This window comes from Aquarana catesbeiana, linkage group LG11, assembly GCF_042186555.1.
Source record: "Aquarana catesbeiana isolate 2022-GZ linkage group LG11, ASM4218655v1, whole genome shotgun sequence".
NCBI classification, from domain to species: domain Eukaryota; kingdom Metazoa; phylum Chordata; class Amphibia; order Anura; family Ranidae; genus Aquarana; species Aquarana catesbeiana.
This window is the reverse complement of record NC_133334.1, coordinates 63,713,599-63,738,164: the sequence shown is the minus strand read 5'-3', so window position 1 is coordinate 63,738,164 and position 24,566 is coordinate 63,713,599. Positions and strand designations below refer to the sequence as shown.

Below are 24,566 nucleotides of genomic sequence, written 5' to 3'. Positions count from 1 at the left end.
ACCAGTGATGCTGCAATGTGCAGAGCCTGATAGAGAAGCTAAGACACTAATTCCCCATCAGGTCTCCTCTGCTTGCTATTGACAGCTGGCTGTAGGTGGATTCTATAGCCAATAACAGACTGTCTGTTGGCTTAAAATGTGCCCAAAAGGGGAGCAGAAATGATGGGGAACTAACTAGTGTCTGGGAATCCCCATCCAGATTCAGAATTCCCCGCTGCTGCACTGTCTGTGTGACGGCCACAGTGTCAGGAAGGACAGTGCAGTGCGTATGGACACTCCAACCTCACTGTGCCTCCACAACAGGTCCATCAATCTGCTATCCGCACCCTTTGTCTTGTGAAAGCTTGTCAGAATCCTAAAGACTGTCGTAGACACTCTTCATGTATTCTCCACCATTTTTTCTTAGAAGGACCAACCCACATCATCCAAATTTTAGCGATAGAATGTCTTACTTGTATAAATTACTCATCATTTCTGTACCAATAAGTATTGGAGAATTCTTCTACTATAATGCCCTGTACACACAGTCGGATTTTCCGACGGAGAAAGTGCGATCGGATTGTGTTGTTGGAAATTCCGATCGTGTGTGGGCTCCATCGGACTTTTTCAGTCGGAATTTCTGACACACAAAGTTTGAGAGCAGGATATAAAATTTTCCGACAACAAAATCCGATCCTTTAAAGCGGGAGTCCGGCAACCAATCTTTTTTTTTTTTTTTTTTTAGGTCATTGAGACACTTTGCTAATCCCAAAATAATACTCAGTTTGGGTATAATATTTCTGCCTCTGTCTGTTTTCGTACTGAAGAATAACTTTAAAAATGTGATGCTGGCTGTTTCCATCTTGCTTGTGGGCATGTGAAGCCCACAAGCACCGATTTCCTGGATGCGGTGAATGCTGTTCATTCACAGCTTGTTCACGCACATGATCATTGTTCCCGCACTGAATCTTGGGAAGCCAGACACTAAGCTCCCAGGAGACAGTGCGGCGCCGGGGAAAGGCAATAAAACCGCCTACTCCCATGGGAGGAGAGACAGGAAGTGCCACAATAAAGTACAATATAAAGGTAATTACAGCGATAAAAAAAATGTTTGTGCGGCATTTGAACATCTATGCAATTAACTGAAGGGGGTAAGATTAAGTTAAAAATTTGAGTGGAACCCCGCTTTAAATTCCGATCGTGTGTAGACAAATCCGACGCACAAAGTGCCACGCATGCTCAGAATAAATTAGGAGACAAAAACTATTGGCTATTGCCCCGTTTATAGTCTCGACGTACGTGTTTTATGTCACCGCGTTCAGAACGATCGGATGTTCCGACAACTTTGTGTGACCGTGTGTATGCAAGACAAGTTTGAGCCAACATCCGTCGGAAAAAATCCGATGGCTTATATTGTAGGAATGTCCGTTCAATGTCTGATCATGTGTACAGGGCATTAAACTGTTCTCTAGAAAATGTTTGTTTTGTACAAGTAAAAAAAACATGGAAGGGGTTGCTCCTTACCAGATGGCCATGACCCCCCACCACAGAGGATCACAGCAAGCAGAGATCTTTAAAAAACAGAATTTAGGAACTGCCAACGATGTCCACCAGAGGTCCTCTCATCATCAGCCATACCAACGAACCCATGGCAAAGATACTTAGCTCAACAACAGCATGGGAGATGTGAGTCATCTCCCATGCTGTTGTTGAGCTAAGTATCTTTGCCATGGGTTCGTTGGTATGGCTGATGATGAGAGGACCTCTGGTGGACATCGTTGGCAGTTCCTAAATTCTGTTTTTTAAAGATCTCTGCTTGCTGTGATCCTCTGTGGTGGGGGGTCATGGCCATCTGGTAAGGAGCAACCCCTTCCATTTTCTGGTGGTGGACCCTCCCTTGCTGTCACGGACTAATACCAATCATCACTTGGACTTTTTTTGGGTTTCTGTTGGTGATTTGGACTCACTTAGTTATTATATTTGATGTTTCACTTGATGGGACTTTTTTATATCACCATTTAATGTTTGCACATTATCTTTGGTTTATATATAGCCATTATATAAATATTTTCTCACTGTAGATTTTATATTAAGGTACACAGGTATTAGCGCAACCCCGTATTTTTTCCTATGTTTATTCACAATTGATGTTTTTTGTGGGGATTGCAGCTTTTGCATATTAATTGATTATTTTGGTTTATTAGCGCGGTTTCTCCTAATTTTCTACAAAAAAAAAAACATGAACATGACATAAGGGGAGGCTGGAAATGTTTAGTAGACAATGATGATGATGATTATTATTGTTAGTTTTATTAATTAACAGGATTTATATATTGCCAACAGTTTGTCCAGCACCAAAATAAAGGGGGACAGTACAGTTACCTTACCATGGGAGCTTACAATCCAAGCAATATTAATATTACATGACATTAGAAATCATCATATTCAATGTGTTACCTTTCCAACATGAAGACATTGAAATGGTCCTAAAGGACTTAGGTTGGAGTCTTTTAGTCCTGAGGCACAAGAGAACAATGTACCCACTTTGATTTTCTTCATCTCTATCATTGGTCTTAAGGTTCTTGCACAGGACACACAAGTCACTGTTTCCTCTTTGTTGTTTGGTGAGATCAGAAGATATCCCTATAACAAATATGCATGAATTCACAAAAAGTTATACATTTATTTTGACTCATTAAGTTAAAATAGATCTAAACGTAATCAGTAAAATCTCGTATGTCTGTTAACTACAAAAGTTGTTTTCGTCTTCAGCTTTCAGTAAAATAATACCTGGTGATCTTGCCATGAAGTTCCTTGTTTAGACCCTTCCTGTTGACACTTCCAAGAATGTCAACTGCCTCCCAAGTGTACGCTTGAGTTGCCAACCTGTTACCTCTCCCCCAGCGCCCCCACCAAGTCATCTGGTCACGCCTCTTCTAGATCCCTGCTGCGTTGCCCAAGAAGATGCGAACAGGCACTGCATCTAAAACTATCTTAGTGTTTATAGGTTCAACTTGTGCATTCATGGAAAAAATCCAATTCTTTAAGTATGGTAAGGTCATCTATTATGCATACCCTGTTTCCCCGAAAATAAGACCTAGCATGATTGTCGGTGATGGCTGCAATACAAGCCCTACCCCCCAAATAAGCCATAGTTAAAGTCCTTGTAGGTCTTATTTTCAGGGTAGGGCTTATTTTCGGGAAAACAGGGTAGGGCTTATTTGGGGCCATCACCGACAATCACGCTAGGTCTTATTTTTGGGGAAACAGGGTACTAGCCATGGGTAACCTCTCCATAGGAATAGGTAACATTTTTCCATGCATGCACAAAAGAACTGAGTGCTGGCTGCAAGAATCTTCAGCAGCAGCTGTGTGGCTTCCCATGGGTTGCACAATGGATGGGTAAAAGGCTTTGGGGGTGTTTAGCAGGGTAGCCTAAAGTATCATTATACAAAAGTATGGTTATCATTTAAATCAGGGGTTAAATATGAAAAAAGTATTCTAAAAAATTTTTTTTCTACTTTTACTTCACTCCTGTGTAAAAAAATAAAATGATACACTGTAATTAGCTACTCCTGTAACTAGCTGCTCATGACAGCTGTATGTAACTACACCTGATATTTCTTTCTTTACATGTTAACAAGCATGGGGGATGTAACACCCTGTATATTGATCAGAGCATAAGGCATTACTACCAGGAGTGCTGATATATAGATGATCAGGACCTCGGCTATTAGGAAAACCAAGTTCATGCCCAGAGAATCGGGCCATACACACATCTACATGTGCACGAGCATGAGCACGAGCATGAGCATGCACGTTCCAATTTACTTTTGTGACCTCACTTTAAAGCACTGCAAGACTCAAGATTATTGCTTAGTGGTCATCAGCTCCCATGACCCATGATCAGACCCTGTTTTTTCCTGTGATATACCCAGTTTGCCTTCTAACTACTCCTGATCTTGATCCCTCTAATACTTGGCTTGCTTCTTGACTCTGCACCGTTGGCTTATCTGCCTGTGTCATACTGACCACGGCCTGGCTCCTGTTTCCTCTTTTTCCAAATATTTAACTCTGCTGCCCACCCATTGCCAGCTTCTGCCTGTTTCTTGCTTTTGCAAGCCCTGTGATGACATCTGGCACAAATTCCTGTTCTTTAGCATCTACTTCATAGCAAGATTCAATTTATCTGCTGGCCAGGACTTACTACATGCCCCTTCTGTGTCCTGTCCTACCCTGTCATAAAAAGAGGGGGACAAACAGGGCAGGAGGTGTAAGAGAGAGCCACTCATTAGTTCAGCCTCTGCCAGGTACGTGACATTGATTGTTAAACTGTGGGCAGCTCCTGAGAGCTACATCTGTGTGCGTGTGCCCAGTGTAAAAGAATTTTAGGATGTATAAGATACATCCTAGGTCAGAGATGGGCAACCACAGCGCTCCTGATGTAGTGAAACTACAAATCCCATTAAGCCTCCGCCTCTGGGAGTTATGCCCGTGGCTGTCAGAGTATTGCAATGCCTTATGGGACTTGTAGTTTCACAACAGCTGAAGTGCCAGGGTTGCCTATCCCTGTCCTAGATTCCTAATATTTAATATATCTCCGTATAAAAAAAAAAAAAAAAAAATATATATATATATATATATATATATATATATATATATATATATATATATATATATATATATATATATATTACAGGAAATCCAAACTGCTTGGGACCCTGATAACAGCTGTTAATTGTTAAAGGTTATTTTTGAAAAGAATGTCTTTTACAAGTTTTCCTTTAATTTCACCTGTCCCTTTGTGTCTGACTTCTCCATGGTATCTATAGAGGAAGCCATGTTTGTCACACAGGCTGGAAAGGTAATAAAGTAATCATAGAACAGCACAGGCTGGACTGGTATTTTCTGTACTTACTAAAAGTAGTAAACTGTCGCAACAGCCACATCTAATGATTTTTTGGGTTTAGATACACTTAGCACTGTGATCACTTACTGGTTGACTTATCTCCTCTGTACCGGTAATAGTATAAGTGCAGACTGATGTGTGAATGGCTGCTGTGATATCCTTATCCAGCTGGTCACTATAAAATGCCATCAGCACTTTTCTATTATCGTCATAAGACCATTTCTGATTGGCTGCCCCATTGATGTGTTCTTTATATTCCTGAAAAGAAAATTATAACTCAACTGAGGTTCACAATGAGATCATAATACAGAAAATGAGACTACAGAATGGTATGACTTACCTGAAGAATAATGGGGCATCCTCTGAACCATAATTCTTGCTCTTTAAGCCCGGGGTATACTTTTGGCAATGAGAGGGCCAACACAAGGTCGGTGTTACTAGCTAAATGGAATGTTCTATTGAGAATAAAAATAAGACAGGTTTACTTTTGGACATACACTTATGAGCTCATACATTACAGGGGAACCAAATAGTTTAGATAACTTTGGTAATTCTTTAAGTGTACACATTTTCTAATTGATGATTAATAATGGGGTGTACCAATGACACAAAGCGATTTTATGAGGTTTCTAAAGAAAAAGAACAGCAGAAATTGTGCAGGTCTGACCGTAGCACCATATAAAGCAGCTTAAACAGAGTAGCCAAGGTAAAGCCCAACTAAACTAAGTTTAATTTAGCTAAATACATTTTTATTCAAAGAAAATGTGTCCAATGTCTTATGCCGCGTACACACGGTCGGACTTTTCGTCTACAAAAGTCTAACGGACGCTGACGGACTAAAGCTGGCTGGTAATCCGATCGTGTGTGGGCTTCTCCGGACTTTCAACTGACTTTTTCAGCCTCAAATCCGACGGACTTTAGATTTGAAACATGCTTCAAATCTTTCCGACGGACTCGAGTCTGGTCGAAAAATCCGCTCGTCTGTATGCTAGTCTGACGGACAAAAACCCACGCTAGGGCAGCTATTGGCTACTGGCTATCAACTTCCTTATTTTAGTCCAGTGTACGTCATCACGTAAGAATTCGACGGACTTTTGTGTGATCGTGTGTAGGCAAGTCTGTTCGTTAGAAAGTCCGCCGCAAGTCCGTCGAAAGTCCGTCGAAAGTCTGTCGGACAGGCTGTCGGACTTTTGTAGCTGAAAAGTCCGACCGTGTGTACGCGGCATTAGAGTTCTTTCAGACAGATGACAGTGCTTATCCCCTCTAAAAAGTGGTCTTGAAATAAAAAGAAAATGTACCTGCTAAAAAATGACGTATCTGTGACTGTGACAATGGGAATAACTGATGTATGTTTGTGGATGTTTTTATTTACATAGAACCTTTGTAAAATGTAACATCTAATAAATCATCTAAATCTAGTGTAAAGTCCTACTTGTGTGTCTCTCCACATGAGCATTTATTCCATAAGCTTTAGTAAAGGAGGAAGGGAAGAGATTGGTGCCTTTTCTGATTTGTTTAGCTGTGTATAAGGTCAATAGCTGAGTTTGAGCTATTGAGCTCTGTAAAAAACAGAACAGCTAAGCATGTATAAACTCTGTTTATTGAATTAAAACAGTTGTACAGTTGTTAAGAAATAATTTTATGGAATAAACTACCATTATTTACGGCACCATGAAGTTCCTTTTCTTCTAAATCTCTTATACTTGCCAGACGATCATCTTAAGCACATCGAAGAAATACGATTACAAAGACACAGCCACAGATTTTCAGACTGCCAGCTAGTGCGTGGTGACGTCACAAGATTCTCTCCACTGACGCATTTCCCTGTAACAAGCTTGTTACAGGGAAATGCTTTGGTTGGAAAGAATCTTGTGACGTCACCATGAAGTTCTTTTCTTCTAAATCTCTTATATTTACTGGATGAGCATCGGGCAGAGTGATTGGAAGGTGGACATTTACTAAAACGTCTTGTTGTCTGTGATGGAGGAGAGTGGCTAGTGTTTGGAGCGGACCAGATGGAACATCACAGCTTATTACTGTGCATATCAGGCGAGCTTGATCCCTATAACTTGGGGTCCGTTGTGTCCGGTAAGAGGCCATCTGGCTTTTTAGCTTACTTCTTCGCTTAGATATAAAGTACTGAGCAGTTGCCATTGCAGATTTCTAGGTGCTGCACCTGAAGTTGCCTTCATTGTTACTTCATTTTTTTGGGGTGATTTTGGACTTTTGTAACTAAATAATCAGAAGTTGCTTTTATTTGTCACATTTTTCAAAAAAACTATTTTTTGTGTTTTTTTTGGGACTTTTTTTACACATTAACAATTGATTCCCATGGACTGATTCACTCTCACATTATGTGTTTTTGCCTGATTACTTAATAATGTGTTTTTAGGTTTGCGCAATCTTCTTTTTTCTATCTTTACCAATATTATTGAAAATGAAAGTAAAAGAAAATCCCAAATTTTTGGTTGTCCCCAGGAAAGTAGTAGAGGGGAAATGCTCCAATAGGGACACTAGTTTTGGTTACCTGGGGGTCCCCAAGGAATGCCCTTAATTTCAGGGATTTCCTCTCATTTTTTGTTTGGTCATGGGACAGGAAGTGAAGGGAAATCTACGCAATGAGACACAGATGGTAAAAAAAATCTGATAGGAGTAAAAAAAAGTTTTAGTTCTACTTTAACAGTGGACAGTGTAGTTTCAAGTCAGTTTGTTAGCTTGGCGAGGGGAGGGGGAGTGAGAAGCAAGGGAGTGCCTTCCCATCCTAGGCTACGGGGCTTTGTGTTTCTATTGATGCACACAACAAAGGGAGACACAGGAAAGGAGCCACCCTGAAACAGGAAGCTTGGGGAATTGGTTATGTCAGCAGTTTAAACTGGAAGATACTGTAGGCAAGCATTAAAAGATGAAGAAGCTGCATACTCAGTTAGTGATTAAATCAACAGCTGAAAGTGCTTAAAAATCAAGGGTTTATTATCATTTTAATAGGAATCTATTCTTGGGGTCCCCAATTATGCTATAAGCCAGGGATATGCAATTAGTGGACCTCCAGCTGTTGCAAATCTACAAGTCCCATCATGCCTCTGCCTCTGGGTGTCATGCTTGTGGCTGTCAGGGTCCTGCTATGCCTCATGGGAGTTGTAGTTCTGCAACAGCTGGAGGTCCGCTAATTTCATATCCTTGCTAAAAGCAATACAGTCAAGCAAGGCTCAATTTGTTTTTATGTTTCAGATCAATGAAATAATCATAGTCCTAGAAAAATGGCACATTGACTTGAACTTAAAGTTTACATGCACCCAGACTATGAAAGTATTCACATATTCTGAACAAGCAGTAAAAGCACTTTAAATACCTCTGTAGCTGTAGGCATTGGGGAGAAATCACTCCTCCTCTGCCTTTCTTTTTCTCAGGCAGCAAAATCTTTAAAGCCAGACAGCTTTCTAATGTAAATAAAACTGGCAGGTGGTTCTATGGTTTCCTAGGCAGTCTGTATTTGGGGAAGAGAATACCACCTTGTTTGCATGTAACTGCTTGGATTCATGTAAATTTGCACATACTGTATATGCATATAGCCGCAGCCTGCCATTGATTTGTACAGGCTGACTGCAGACGACTGTAGCAGGGCTGTCTTTAATATTGATTGGACCCTGGGCAAATGTTTTCTTGGGCCCCCCCCATACAGTTTTGCTTTCCACCTGCTCTGAGACATACAATAAATAGCAGCTAGACTTAAAATCAGATCAGGAAGCGATTGCGATTGGTTGCTAGAGGTTACAGTCTATCATTAACCTTGCTGACTGGTTACTAGAGGTTACATCACACATTACGGCTCACTGATTAGTTGCTAGATGTTACAGCACATGATTTCTGTTTGTTGATTGGTTGCTAGAGATTACTGTGCAGTAATACTTCTCACTGGTTGCTAGAGGTTACAGCACATCATCTCCTCACTGCAGGGGGCATGATATACATACGAATGCCACCATTATTTACATATCTATGCAGCCAGATGCAGCTATTTACATATGAATGCTGCTTCTATTTACATATGAATGCCAGTTATTTCCATATAAACATGGGATCTGTAGGTGAGTCATCTGTACACAACAATAGGGCAGAGCTGGGCAGCATTAGCACTTCACACTGAGATATCAGGACACAGCAAGGGACTAAAACTTCAAGGGACAAGGGAATTTAAACAGGGATAGTTGGCAAGTATGAGGCAGCTGCTTTGGGCCCCACAACAATGACAGGGCCCAGGGCAGCTGCCCCTTTTGCCCTGCCTTAAAGACGGCCCTGGACTGTGGGCTGCACCTGTCACTCCCTGCAGAAAAGATATGGCCGTATTGTACACTATATGGGCATTTGCAGCCTTGTGCATGAAGTCTAAGCAGTTAGAGAGGTACTGAAACCTGGCTTCAGAATCTCTGTTGCGATCTTTGAAGATGAATTACTTCACAGTGCATGCAGCTAGAAAGATCAGTTGCATGTTTTAAAGTTGTTTTACTGCTTATTAACAATAACTCTTTTTTCCTAAGTCAGGTGCAGTTTAAAAAATTACTGAGAACCATTGTGTGTAAAATGGGGTCCAAGCCAGTATTTGCAGAGAACCTTTGCTGATATCCAGCTGTCCTCACGTTGTCTGTAACTTTATGCTTCCTTACACCTACCATACCTTTTTGTTTATTCAGCACAGGTACATTTAAAATCTGTCAGGATATTATTACATTTGCTTGTTGCATCTTTACTGCAGCACATAAAGAGAATATTTAAATTGGAGTTAGCCGCTCTATGTATTTATGTACCTGCTTTCCTCCAGGTATTTCCAGCGCTGACTGAGGTCATCGGGGTCCCGATTTACAAGCAGAACATCACCTCCCTGGTGAATCTCTCTCACTCCCAATACAAGACTGGGGATAGCAGAATTAACAATCTGTCCATCTACATATTCAAACTGTTGTTGCTGAATCTTCAACCATTTTCTAGGAGTCCTGTGAATGGAAAGGTAAACTTTACTGAAACAATATGTATCAGGCATGATACATTCAAATTCACAGAGTGGATCCTGGCCTAGGATAGTTAAGGGACTGAATTGACAGAATGTTACACATAATAACAAGAGTGATGTAAAGTAAGGTGACCAGATTTTTAAAATGAAATCCGGGGACATCTATATATATATATATTTTTATTGGCAAATGGTAAACTATTTTTTAAGCATATTTTCCTCAAATAATATATGCAGTGTATGTGGTATGTGTTTATAGAACTATTGTATGATATATACGTTATTTCTCACATTTCGTCCATGACATAAAAAAAAAACATACTTCTTAGAATTTTTTGAGATATGACTACCAAATGTTATGAAGATAAGACAGAGAAAAAAAACAGAGTGGAGCGTTCAGGAGTGCGTTACATAAAGAATGCAAGGCTAAGGACCATGCTACATAAAGAATGCAGGGCTAAGTAGCGCTCAGGAGTGCACTACATAAAGAATGCAGAGCTCAGGAGTGCGCTACATAAAGAATGCAGGGCTCAGGAGTGCACTACATAAAGAATGCAGGGCTCAGGAGTGCGCTACATAAAGAATGCAGGGCTCAGGAGTGCGCTACATAAAGAATGCAGGGCTCAGGAGTGCGCTACATAAAGAATGCAGGGCTCAGGAGTGCGCTACATAAAGAATGCAGGGCTCAGGAGTGCGCTACATAAAGAATGCAGGGCTCAGGAGTGCGCTTCTTAGAATTTTTTGAGATATGACTACCAAATGTTATGAAGATAAGACAGAGAAAAAAAACAGAGTGAAGCGTTCAGGAGTGCGTTACATAAAGAATGCAAGGCTAAGGACCACGCTACATAAAGAATGCAGGGCTAAGTAGCGCTCAGGAGTGCACTACATAAAGAATGCAGGGCTCAGGAGTGCGCTACATAAAGAATGCAGGGCTCAGGAGTGCGCTACATAAAGAATGCAGGGCTCAGGAGTGCGCTACATAAAGAATGCAGGGCTCAGGAGTGCGCTACATAAAGAATGCAGGGCTCAGGAGTGCGCTACATAAAGAATGCAGGGCTCAGGAGTGCGCTACATAAAGAATGCAGGGCTCAGGAGTGCCCTACATAAAGAATGCAGGGCTCAGGAGTGCGCTACATAAAGAATGCAGGGCTCAGGAGTGCGCTACATAAAGAATGCAGAGCTCAGGAGTGCGCTACATAAAGAATGCAGGGCTCAGGAGTGCGCTACATAAAGAATGCAGGGCTCAGGAGTGCACTACATAAAGAATGCAGGGCTCAGGAGTGCGCTACATAAAGAATGCAGGGCTCAGGAGTGCGCTACATAAAGAATGCAGGGCTCAGCTGTGCCCATCTATGCAGCCTCACCAGTGCCCATCAATGCAACCTGACCAGTGCCCAGCAATACAACCTCAGAAATGCAGCCTCACCTGTGCTCATCAATGGAGCCTCACCTGTGCCCAGGAATTCAGCCTCACTTGTGCCCAGCATTGCAGCCTCACCTGTGCCCAGGACTGCAGCCTCATCTGTGCAGCTGATCAGAGAGGATAGCCGGCTGGATAATCACACAGATCCTGGGCAGGTGCAAAGGCGGGGGGGGGCAGTCCGCCCCAGGTTCCACACTGGGGGGGTGTCAGTCCGGCATCTCCCACCGTCACACAAGTTCCGCCTCCTGGATAGCACATGTCCCGGCATTGGACAAGTGTGCTGTCTGTCAAAGGAGAAAACCATGAGATGGGACTTGCGTGACAGCAGGCACCCAGCAATTCAAATTAAAGCTGACACAGCGGGAGACGCCGGCCTGACACCCCCCCAGTGTGTGGCACTTGGGGCGGTCCACTTCCCCATTGCCTCAGCACCTGCTCAGGATCAGCCCCTGCACCTGCAATCCGGGGACAGATCCGGGAACAGACGAGCTCCGGGGACAGTGTCCTCAATCCGGGGACTGTCCTCGGCACCTGGGGACATCTGGTCCCCCTAATGTAAAGCACAGACGTGTTAACAAATCATGGATGCGGCAAATCCCAAAGTCAGACTGTCCCAGTTAGTGTCTTTAGGTTCTTGAGCCTTTTGTATTGCCAGTATATGAACATGAATATACTCAGGCTCCCAAATACTGCCCGGCTTTTATATTCGACTGATTGGCTACTAAAATCTACTTTCATTTGTTCAAACCTGATTTTGGGGAGAATACATTTGCCTATTAAATTGACTAGAGTTATAATGATCCACGTGTCGTGCTACCCCCACAGGGGGCGCTGATTTATTCTAGGTTCCTCTCTCCCTGTAGTGCAGCCGCAGCCAGGCACACAGCAGCATTCACTCCTCTGGATTAATGAATATCTATGGGTTGCCTTTTTTTATATTTATTGCTGACAAGCTTGAAAAGAGTAGGAAGCTATGGGATACTCCAGAATGCTAAAGAGTAGTAAAAGGACATGTTTCTCTGTTTACAAACTTTTTATTGTATAAATTGACAATATAAAGGAACAAATATCGAAGAGAAAACAATATTGAATTACATTATTACAATAAGGTAGTGAAACTACAAATATCCATATATAGATATATGGATATAAACTGCATAGAGGGTTCTTTACTGTAAGAGCGGTAAGGATGTGGATTTTCCCCTCCACAGGCAGTGGTCTCAGTGGGGTCATCGATAATTTCAAAAAACTATTAGATAAGGACCTGAACGACCACAACATACAGGAATATACAATGTAATACTGACATAAAATCACACACATAGGTTGGACTGAATGGACTTGTGTCTTTTTTTAAACCTCACCTACTATGTAACTAAGATATAATATAACACGATAAGTATATAATTATCTATTTAAAGTAAAATAAAAGAAGAATGTAAAATAAGAAAAGTGAGGATTGGAGATTACATTAGTCTGGATGTCTGTAAAGAAAAAAAGATGTCCATTTAGCATCCAAAGAGGGTCTAGAATCATGTAAGGTGTGAAAAATGCTTCACATCTGCATAATTTGGTCAAAGGACACATTTCCCTCTGCTTCTGCTTCTAAGAACAGTCCCCTCAATTAGTTCTGAGGGAATGGACAGCATTGGGGAACCCGAGAGAATGCCCCAGGCAAGCCTTTGCAAAAATGCATCAAGGGGTTAACAGCAGCACAGTCACCCAGGTCCTGCTCCCAGGTCAGTACTCACAAGTCCTCAAGTAGTTGGATGCCTCCCTCCTGCCTCAGGAAGACATTTGCAAAGTGGACTCTCCAGACCAGTCCCTGGGTGACATACCTCTTCTTCTTTAGCCTCAGAGATATCTTAGAATAAATAGGCCTCCAGCTTTATGTCTGCTGGGACCTCGTTGATTTTCCTGGCAGGAGTCAGTTAAGTGGCCTGGGAGGGAAATAGCCCTCCACACTGGGTGCCTCTCCTCCTCCAACAGGAACCCTGACTTCTCCAGCCCCAGACTGTTTATATTATCTCTGGCCACCTTCTGGGCATGTCTCCCCAGGGATTGGCTGGGACCTGATAAATATTCAGACTGCTCACTCAGCCTGCTCCACTCCTATGTTCTGGAGCTTTTTCGGTAAGCAGGGAGAAGCAATCAAGCATGCAGCCTGTGTGACCCCGATCAGCCCAAAGCAATCAGCCACTGCTCCACTGATTACAGAGGAGAACAAAAAGAACTACATTTACCTGACAGTCTAGCACCTAACAAGGAGGGTGCTACTCATGTTTACCTAAAATAGCTTTTTTCTTTCTGGTGTTGGTCCTGTTCTGTTCCAGCATCAGTGGGTTCCTCAGTGTCCAGAGGTATTTGTTGCCATGGATATTTAAAATCTGTAAATGAGGCATCAATTCTTCTGTGAGCTCTTTTATGGGGGCTCCTTATGAGAAAGGAAATGCAATGTGATGAATGTATTTACATACTTATTAAACCAATACTGAAATACAATAGCAACACCAATAATAATAGCAATAGTAATAATGTAGGCATTCTGCCTGCAATTTTGAACTTTGTCCATCATTTTGGTCTGATCTATATAGTTGTATATAAAATGCACTTTTTATCTTTCAAAAAGTGTTTCCCAGAGCTAAACTTTTCATCCAAATTCTAAATTGCTGCATTTGTACATTTTAAAAGCCAATATAAAGGAATAGTAGTGGTAAAAAAAGCACTTGTGGATTTAATTAACCTTTTTTTGGAGGGTTAATTCTCCTTTAAGGGGGTGTGGCAGGGGGTGTGTCCCAAGCCTACATACATTTTCTAGTAGGTGTCCCTCATTCCGATCTCAAAATTTTGGTCCGAATGCGATTAAAGACATACAAACTGTATGGCTGAATTCGCATCGCACAGACATCACATGTGATGTGCACAGCAATGCGGTGTGAATCACATGCAATGTCTGGCATCGCATACGTTTGAAGCTGAACTGCAAGCAACTATAAAACCACATTGATCCAGCTCTGTGTTCATTAATACATCCCAAAAGTTTTAATGCAAGCAGTTTAAATAGCTGAATATGACGTTACATCAGCCTCTTGCAATCCAGTCTATACAATAGCACTCAGATTGGAGGACAGGGGGCAGGACTCGGAACCAGTTAGGTGTGCTGCATGCAAATATACTGACAAGGAGCATGCTGACAGGAGAAGAAAGCAGGGTATGACCTTATCAGTCATCTGTTGCTGCTTTACAGTCCAATCATCAGGCTGGGGGTGGGGAGAAGGCACCGTTATATGTCTTCTATAGTGTGAAGCTATAACAGAGAAAGTGGTGTCATCAGAGTTGGCTTCAGGCACTGAGCAAAGTTGGGGGTGGTGGCATTGCATCTTTAATGGTTGGGCAATATGGAAAAACAAGTAGCAAATGCTATTTAAAATACATGTATAAAGGAATATAATGCATTTTGGAAAGGCAATGTCATCTAATACCTTCTACGATGCTGACTCTGCATTTCATATCTTCAGCTGTGCTGAATGGCAGAGCTGTGTAACTCTCAGTACTAAATGGACAGCAATACAAATCCTTTTGCAGATAAAACAGCTCCAATATAGCTTTTTATTTAGCGGTTTGTCTGAAGTTTACATTAAAGGAGAAGTACAGCCAAAGCTCGTTTGGCTGTAATTCTCCTGGGGATCACAAAGTGCAGTTCGTTTTGCACTCCTGTGACCCGCCTAAAGTTTGCTGTCAGCTGACATCACAGAGCTGGTCCAGGCTTGGGAAAGATTGCATGCCTGGACCGGCACCTGGCTCAGCCGGCTGCTCCCACCCCTTCCACAGCCCAGCGCACCAATGAGCAAGGGGGGGCAGAGCAGACAGCGGTGAATGAGTCACCAGCTCTCTACTCAGGCAGTCCTGAGAACTGAGCGATCGGCAGTGTTTGATCGCTTGGCTCTCAGTCTTAGAGCCGGCGGGGAACAGATGCAGCCTCAGATCTGGGTAAGTATGACTGAAAATAAATCATAATCCCATACTTCTATTTTAAAGAAAGTCCAACAGGAGAAGTCTGACTTGTTCATAGCCAAAGAGCAAAACCAAAAACTCCAAAGGGGAAACATTGAAGTTGGAATCCCTAAGAAATAAATCCTCTTTTTATTTTTTTTAAGAAAAATCTGAATCCAATTCAACCCCCCAAAATCCACCCAAAACAAAAATGTTTGGTGTTTGGAGGCCTAGGCATTTATAATACAAAAAAGGCAGCATTTCCACTTACTCCAGCTCTTCCAGATAATTCTCTTCCACAATGATTTGCTCTTCCTGAATCTCCTGGTTATCCACATCTTGTTCTTCACTGGTTGTTTGCACAGCACAGTAATTCACTGACAGCCCTGCCCCAGCGACAATGTCACCATATACCTCCAGGGCTAGATCTAAAGAGAGGCAGTGGACTTGTTAGAAAACACTCTATTGCAATTACTGTCATGAGAAACTGACAGATGCTGTTTAGAAGGTACTGTTAGCAGATGTCTTTGTGAGCCTTCTGGTGTAAGAGGTCCTGTTCTGAGATGGGAAATGTGCCCCGAGTCCAATCTTTACAGTGAGTCTTAATGACTGCTGTTAGATCAAGTCGCATATTGTTTTTACGCTTCAAACATTATTTCATACAGTGTTAATTACAACTGAAATTTGCAGCAACCCATTTTCTTCCGTCAACATTCATTTCCATACTGGAAAAAAGTGGTGTCGTTGACCACAAACACTATCAGAAATAAATGTTCCATTTTTATCAGTGAGTGAAAGATGAGGTCTAGTTCATTGCTATACAGTAAGTATAGTTTTTGTTTTTTCTAATCCCCACTGTAACATGTATTACCTGTTAATTCTGCCATCATTTTTTAACTTCCTGTAACAGGGTGGCAATGTGGTTTGCTTGGCAGTAAAAATGCATTCTAACCCCTTCCTGACTCCTTTAACATTCTTTAACCATATGGGACTTTAACGTCCCATATGGTTGTCAAGAAAATTCCATGTTTTGTACCATTAGGATATGTCCTTTACTATTTGTTGTAGTAAGACAAAATTATGACTGCATATACTCTTATTCAACACCCCTGACGAAGGTGCTTGAACCAGAAATGCGTCGGGTACTGGAGATCATTACATACCAGAGAGTAACAAACTTCTTTTTTGTCATACATACCATGTAACCTGTTTTTTGTCTTGTCTATGCTGCTTTGCATACTTGTGTAGTATTTTTCCATTACCTTTTAAATACCGGTCAATACATGATCGAATGATTTTGTGTATATTCAGTAAATTATATTTTCTAAATTTATATGTGTGTTTGCTGCCTACAAAATCCCAACGAAGGGGGATTCCTTTTTCTTCCTGACTCCTTTAAGAGCTTCTAGATGCTGGGAGGTGGAGGCAGGCTTTTGGATCATATTACCGCTGTGATTGGCTGTCGCAGCGGTCACATGATCAGAAAGCTCCTGATCGCAAGTATGCATCGGGAGCTTTCTGATCCCCGCTGGCAACTGTGCTGGGAGCACAAAGGGTGCGTGCTCTCAGCAAGGAAATGTTTACATTTAGGTCACATATATACGGCCTCTCTGTGTTAAAGAGCCCAGCCGCCGAGACGCCGCGTATATGTGTACAGCCAGGGGGAAGAAGTTAAAGCCCCGTACACATGGGCAGAATATCAGTAGACATTTGCTGATTCAAAAAAAGCTCTCCTCACTGAGTTCTGCAAGTGTGTATCTTCAGCTCTCCACCCCCTGTTTTCTGACAGTTTAGACAAACCTTATAAATTCTGGACTTTAAATCGTGGTAGAGAAGAGAAGACTGCCAATAAACAGGTACAACATATACAGGAGGATTTGTTTCTTTTGTTTATCACCTGAGGCCAGGTACTTAAAGTTACTTAAAGTGGTTGTAAACCACCGATTGTCACTTTTACCTAGAATAAAGCCTCGTACACACGATCGGATTGTTGGCCAACAAAACCGTGGACTTTTGTCCGAAGGGCGTTGGCCCAAACTTGTCTTGCAGACAAACGGCAAGGAATTGTCAGCCAACAAACACGAACGTAGTGACTTACTATGTGGTTTTTCAGCTCTTTAGCTCCACCCTTTGGGCTCCTTCTGCTAATTTCGTGTTAGTAGAAAATTGGTGAGTGTTGATTCGCACTTTTCATTTCACGCTTTTCAGTTCGTTTTTGAACGGCCGTTCGTCAACAAGACATGTTGCGGAATCGGAGGAGATAACGTGTTATTTATTATTGGCCTTGGAGTTATTTCTTTGACATTATTTTTTTGGTTGAATAATGATTTGATTTGGTATATTTTCTATATTTTTGTATGCATAATCTAATTTTATTTGTTTTCTTTTTTTAATGCACAATAAAAAAAATTGTGTAGAATAATACTTGGCTTTGTGTTTTACTTCAAATGACAGTTTGGGAGTAGGAAGTTACATTTAAAAAAATACAATGTAAAATTGACAAGGGACACCAACATAGTTGTATCTTTGTTCTTAAGAACTACGGGATAATGGTGTTGTGGTAACCTGTCCAAATTAAAAAAAAAAAAAAAAACATAATAATATTATTCTTGATATCACTAGAAAAAAAAAGCCTTTCAAAAATTCATTTGCAATAACTCCATCAGTATCACCAGCAAAGCAGTTTCATTATTATCCCATTAAAGAAGAAGAGAATTGTGCGCTGCATTTTGAGATTTCATAATTTGCCACGTCACGAATGTTAATTCTCCATTACGAACGCTAGTTTACAAGACTGACCGCGTCTGGCTCGTCCTTGCTTCCGAGCATGCGTGTTTGTACTTTGGACTTTTGTCCGACAGACTTCTTACACACGCTTGGAAAATCCAACAACAGACATTTGTCCGCGGAATATTTTATAACCTACCATCCAACATTTGTCCGTGGAAAATCCGACAATTGTCCGATGGAGTGTACAAACGGTCATAATTTCCGCCAACAGCCTGACATCACACATTTCTCGTTGGAAAATCCGATTGTGTGTACGAGGCTTTAGGCTTACCTATAGTGGAAATAACTCTTAAATGTGCATCGTTTAGAAGATATTTACCTTGTAGTGCACCGATGATGTCATCAGCACATGCGCTGTGAAGAAACGGATCTCAGCTGCTGTACCACATTTTTACAAAAATATATTCTCCTATAAATGCATCAGATATTTCCATGCACTTGGCTATTACACATTCAAAACTATTGCCTTGACACAAGCCAGTGCTTTTCGTTATCTCCTTTTCTTGCCAGGTGCAGCTTTCGCACATAAAGAACAACGTTTCCAAAAAAGAATCTGGACTGGTATTAAGCATAACGAACACTTACTTTCTGGGTTTCTCAAGCAACAGTAGCTGTGAATAAAGGAAACATCAGAAGTGAGATTGCCCAGCAGAATCTGCCTCTTTTGCTCAGCCGCTGACAACTGAGGATCAATCCAAAGCTCCCCGCAGGACACATAGACCTGTTGTAAATGCCACACATCAGTGTTCTATATCATCTCAGGAAAAAGTACACCGCAACAGCAGTCACAGCACGATAAATTAGAAGCATAAAAAACACTAAGCACTTGTACTTCTCCTTGGATGAGTTGGGATTACTGCTGATATTTTATAAACTAGATGCTCAGGATTAACAGATTACATTACAGTCATAAAAATGCACCTTTTGTACTCAGCAAGGCGCATCAACCATACGACCTTCCTGACAGCGCAGAACCCTGCCGCCATACCTTCCCACTGTACATCTGACGCTGAAGTGTAACTAAGTGGCTTGTAATACCCTGTCGGTGGATCTTTTAAAACAGTATGACAAATACCGGTCTGGAGGCACAATGCTGAAAAGATTAATCCGTTAAACCGCTTCATCTTACCAGCTCATCTCTTTCAAGGACTCTCAAAGAAAAAATCTCAGCGCCGTTTTCATTATATAGTCTGCGGGCAGCGGAAGGTAAGTTCATTATCTGTGTACACCTGTGAATGAACACACAGCATCGCTGATGATGTTGGGAAACATGCAGAGCCATCCTTTAATGTGCTTACACACACACAGGTAGATAAACACAAGAGAGAGAACAAACTTGGCTACTTATAAATTATAGAAAATGCTAGCAGAACGCTTACTTCTTCCTCTATGTATATGAAATAATAGATATATGATAGATGGTTGGGGACCAATTCAGACCTCAGCGTTTTGTAGTTCAAAGTTCAAAGCTCCAAAACTCTCAACAAACATAATTCATAATGTAATTAAAGTGGACTTTCACCCTTGGGGACCTTCACCCTTGGGGACCTTCACCCTTGGTGGTACCTTCCCTCCTCTGTGGCAATAGGACAGTGTTTTGGGTTTTTGTTTTTTACCTTTTTTTTTTTCAAACAATGCCCGACCCTCCGTGCACATTGTTTGCCTAGGCCAGGGGCCCCCCAACTTCCTAACCAAACAGCCAGTTTACTGTCCTTCAGACTTTAGGGGGACTGGACTATGGTCAGTGGGAGAAGAAAATGTCCTGGCGTCACGTGGGAGTAAACAATACCCTATCTTCAGTGTCAGTAGGATGACTGGTGTTGACTTTGTTGGTGTCAGTGGGAGGAATAGTGTCCAGTCTTTGGTATTAAGGAGAGGAATGGTTCCCCATTGTTGGTGTCAGTGGGAGGAATAGTGCCACATTGTTGGCGTCAATAGAATGAATTATGCCCCATCGTTAGTGTCAGTGGGAAGAATATTGCCCCATTTTTGGTGTCAGTGAATGAAATTGTGTCCCAAGGGCCAGGTAAAGGTAAGCAAAGAGCTGCACTTTGGAGACTGCTGGCCTAGGCGAATGATGTGCATAGTGCTTGCTGGGCTACCTGGGATATATGCACGTCACATATCCCAGGAGGTTTTTAGTCTTTCATTCAGCAAGTAGTAGGGGGGCGGGCCTATCAGAGTGTCATCACGGGGCCCCACCAGCAAAACCTGGAAGAGCCAGCGAGCCTCTGGATGATGTCAGAAGTAAGATGGCAATGCAGGACTGAGCAGTGTCTGTTGGCAGAAGGATGTCAACAGGACAACGCTGGATCCAGTGGCTGGGTGAGTATCCAAATTGTGCAGACATCGCCTCCTGGTATAATAGAAAAAAATGGGGGGGAGGGGGCTGAGGCTGAAGGTCCTCTTTAAATGGTGGTCATTCACATGTGAGTGCTCAGATGCCTGTAGCTCAAAAGCCTGATGCTCCAAAAGCTACATGGGCTACTTTTGAGGCAGATTTGGGCATTTTTGGCTCCAAAAACTTTAACGGGCATGCCTGTAAATACTCAAATCAAGCATTTTTGGTGCTTTTTCAGCCTGGAAGAGCTGTCCATTGGCTAATTATAAACACACCGGATTGCGCTCTCTTTTTAAGTTATAATCACCATAAAGTGCAAAAACCCTTTGTGCAATAAAATCATATAGTCAACACTAATCATCAATTTAGATCAGTGTTCCATATATAAGTGAAAAAAGTCCAAAAAAACTATATATATACAGTATATAGGTCACAAATCATTCTGCTGTCACCGGCGGGCGTGATGACGTCACTGCTACGCTCCACAATGTGTGCCCCATTTGTCTCTTCCATGCTTAGCAATATTAATTATTGGAGCCATTATTGGATGTTTTATGTTAAGAGTGTCCGATCCATCAAGCCATTGAGGATCCACATGATTCATAAGCGCTGTTAGACCTCTGGAATGTGGGGTCCATTGATCTATTAAGCAGTCCTTATGGAGGAGCACTGGGAAGACTGCATACACAGAAGAATTACACACTTTGCAATGTTACCTCACCTTTATATATAGTTTTTTGAACTTTATACACTTATGTATGAAGCGCTGTGATATACAGTGCCTTGAAAAAAGTATTCATACCCCTTGAAATTTTCCACATTTTGTCATGTTACAACCAAAAACGTAAATGTATTTTATTAGGATTTTATGTGATAGACCAACACAAAGTGGCACATAATAATGAAATGGAAGGAAAATTATAAATGGTTTTAATTTTTTTTCAAATAAATATCTGAAAAAAGTGGCATACATTTTTATTCAGCCCCACTGAGTCAATACTTTGTAGAACCACCTTTCACTGCAATTACAGCTGCAAGTCTTTTTGGGGATGTCTCTACCAGCTTTGCACATCTAGAGAGTGACATTTTTGCCCATTCTTCTTTGCAAAATAGCTCAAGCTCTGTCAGATTCTATGTAGAGTCTTTGAACAGCAATTTTCAAGTCTTGCCACAGATTTTCAATTGGATTTAGGTCTGGACTTTGACTGGGTCATTCTAACACATGAATATGCTTTGATCCAAACCATTCCTTTGTAGCTCTGCCTGTATATTTAGGGTTGTTGTCCTGCTGGAAGGTAAACTTCCAGTCTCAAGTCTTTTGCAGACTTTACCAGGTTTTCTTCTAAGATTGTCCTGTATTTGGCACCATCCATCTTCCCATCAACTCTGACCAGCTTCCCTATCCCTGCTGAAGAAAAGCATCCCACAACATGATGCTGCCACCACCATGTTTCACAGTGGGGATGGTGTGTTCAGGGTGATGTGCTGTGTTAGTTTTCCACCACACATAGTGTTTTACTTTTAGGCCAAAAAGTTCAATTTTGGTCTCATCTGACCAGAGCACCTTCTTCCACATGTTTGCTGTGTCCCCCACATGGCTTCTCGCAAACTGCAAACAGGACTTCTTTAGGCTTTCTTTCAACAATGGATTTCTTCTTGCCACTCTTCCATAAAGACCAAATTTGTGGAGTGCACGACTAATAGTTGTCCTGTGGACAGATTCTAACACTTGAGCTGTGGATCTTTGCAGCTCCTCCAGAGTTACCATGGGACTCTTGGCTACTTCTCTCATTAATGCTCTCCTTGCCCGGCCTGTCAGTTTAGGTGGACGGCCATGTCTTGGTAGGTTTGCAGTTGTGCCATACTCTTTCCATTTTCGGATGATGGGTTGAACAGTGCTCCGCGAGATGCTCAAAGCTTGGGATATTTTTTATAACCTGACCCTGCTTTAAACTTCTCCACAACTTTATCCCTGACCTGTCTTGTGTGTGCCTTGGCCTTCATGATGCTTTTTATTCATTAAGGTTGCCTAACAAACCTCTGAGGGCTTCACAGAACAGCTGTATTTATACGGAGATTAAATTACACACAGGAGGACTCTATTTACAAATTTAGGTGACTTCTGAAGGCAATTGGCTCCATTAGATTTTAGTAAGGCCCCTTTCACATGGGCGGACCGTTCAGGTCTGCCTCACAGTTTTTTAGGCAGACCTGAACGGACGCTCCATACAGGTCTATGTCCGCCGACATCCAACCCGCTCCGATCCCCTAAAGTGTGATGGATAGAAACCCTATTTTTCCATCCGTCTGGTGTATCGGATCGGATGAAAACGGACTCTACGCTCCCTCTTTATCAGATCTCCCATAGAGGAGAGCAGCGCTCTGACAGGTCAGTCCCTGCACAGTGTGCAGAGACAGACCTGTCACCTGCCTGATCAGCAGGGATCAACAGAGCGATCCCCGCTGAGCAAAGAAGAGCCCGTACACGTCCGTGTGAAAGGGCCCCTAGGGGTATCAGAGTAAAGGGGGCTGAATGAAAATGCCACAATTTTCAGATATTTATTTGTAAAAAAAATTGAAAACCATTTATCATTTTCCTTCCACTTCACAATTATGTGCCATTTTGTGTTGGTCTATCACATAAAATCCCAATAAAACACCTTTATGTTTTTGGTTGTAACATGACAAAATATATGGAAAATTTCAAGGGGTATGAATACTTTTTCAAGGCACTGTAAGTTGATGATTAGTGTTGAATATATGATTTTATTGCACTTTCTGATGATTATATTTTAAAAAGGTAGCCCAACATGATGTATAGTAATCATAATAGTCACTGCCACTATCTCAGAGTATAGATATATATTTTTTACCAATAATAAGCGCATGGGGGGGGGGGGGGGTTCCATTGGTTAAAACAAAAACAATGAATACACATGCAAAATGTTTAAACTACAATTTTTAAACATTCGCAAAAATGTTCAAATAAAAGCTCCTGAAAATGCTTGAAAATTGCTCAGGTGTAAATGCAGCGGTTTTACCGCCTCCTGACCTCCTACCTATAGTAGGGCATTCAGCTGCTCAGGGCTGTATAGATGTCATGGCCATAGAGTTTTGCCTTGCAGCCATGGCAAAGGCTAGTCTGTATGTTGCATTAGACATTGGCACCAATACCAAACGCAACCCATTTAAGTGTATGGGGCCACATTGCACCTGCCCTGCAACTGCATTTAATGCACATGGTTGCTGCATGGTGATTTGGCCTTTTTAGGGTTAAAACAGGCAGTGAGGAGGCAACCTGCTCACTGCCTGTAAAACACCCTCTGGAAAGCAATCCACCAAAGATTGTTTTACAGAGGGACAGCAAGGGCTGCGGCATGTGAGAATGAGCCCTTGGTGTCTATAGCTTAACTCATACTATTGCTTCTTTTAAGTGTCTCCATTGCATTGTGGGATGTGGGAGGGGAGAAGCCTATGTCCTGTTTTGAACACTACCAGCTTTTGGGGTTTTGTAGGTGTACCAAAGGGGAATTATAACACATGCAGCTTCAGGGGCTCCATGGGTGCATAGAAGAGGAATTATAGTAAGGTGCTAGTGTGCACCAGCATATGGTAGCAGATCGTCTAGTTTGGTTAATTTTATATAATTGTTATGGCAAGTTCCCTTTAAAGCTATTTTTCATACAAGATGAAAGCCACAACTACTAACCTAACAATGCTGGATGCCTGGACGTGATTCTGACCCTCCAGGATTCAATACTGTGAGTCACAGACCTAGAACAAGCATGCACATAGGCAGGTGCAGTTTACTTTCTCCACTGTAGGTGGAGCTCGTGGCATTCAAGTTGGAGGGGAAGTCAAGAGGAACATGGTTCCTCTATGGTTCCTGGGTCACTGGGGAAGCTATTCGATTAGATGTTGCTGCCCCATATGACTCTGGCAGCTATCTTGGGTCAGGCAGAGCGTATTTAAGGCCCTGGCTCCCAGGTTAGGCGAGCATTTTGAATGTGGGTAGTGTAGGGGCAGGTCACCTGTCTGACAGGGACAGTGATTAGTGGCAGGGAGAGGTTCTAGACGAGTAGGGAAAAGATTGGGATGCACCATCCTTCCTGGACACCTTCTC

The 24,566-nt window shown here is 42.0% G+C and overlaps 1 protein-coding gene across 1 annotated transcript in view; it reads right to left on the bottom strand.

Annotated features, from left to right (window-relative positions):
* Positions 1-24,566, bottom strand: part of DCDC1 (doublecortin domain containing 1) — a 690,767-nt gene that overhangs the window by 44,842 nt on the left and 621,359 nt on the right. The window contains exons 24-31 of the mRNA XM_073604506.1: positions 19,232-19,331; positions 18,688-18,823; positions 15,584-15,740; positions 13,607-13,753; positions 9,691-9,876; positions 5,229-5,343; positions 4,976-5,146; positions 2,437-2,622 (exon numbers count right to left, since the gene is read on the bottom strand). Coding sequence (XP_073460607.1) covers positions 2,437-2,622; positions 4,976-5,146; positions 5,229-5,343; positions 9,691-9,876; positions 13,607-13,753; positions 15,584-15,740; positions 18,688-18,823; positions 19,232-19,331 — 1,198 coding nt within the window. The remainder of the gene's footprint in view (positions 1-2,436; positions 2,623-4,975; positions 5,147-5,228; positions 5,344-9,690; positions 9,877-13,606; positions 13,754-15,583; positions 15,741-18,687; positions 18,824-19,231; positions 19,332-24,566) is intronic.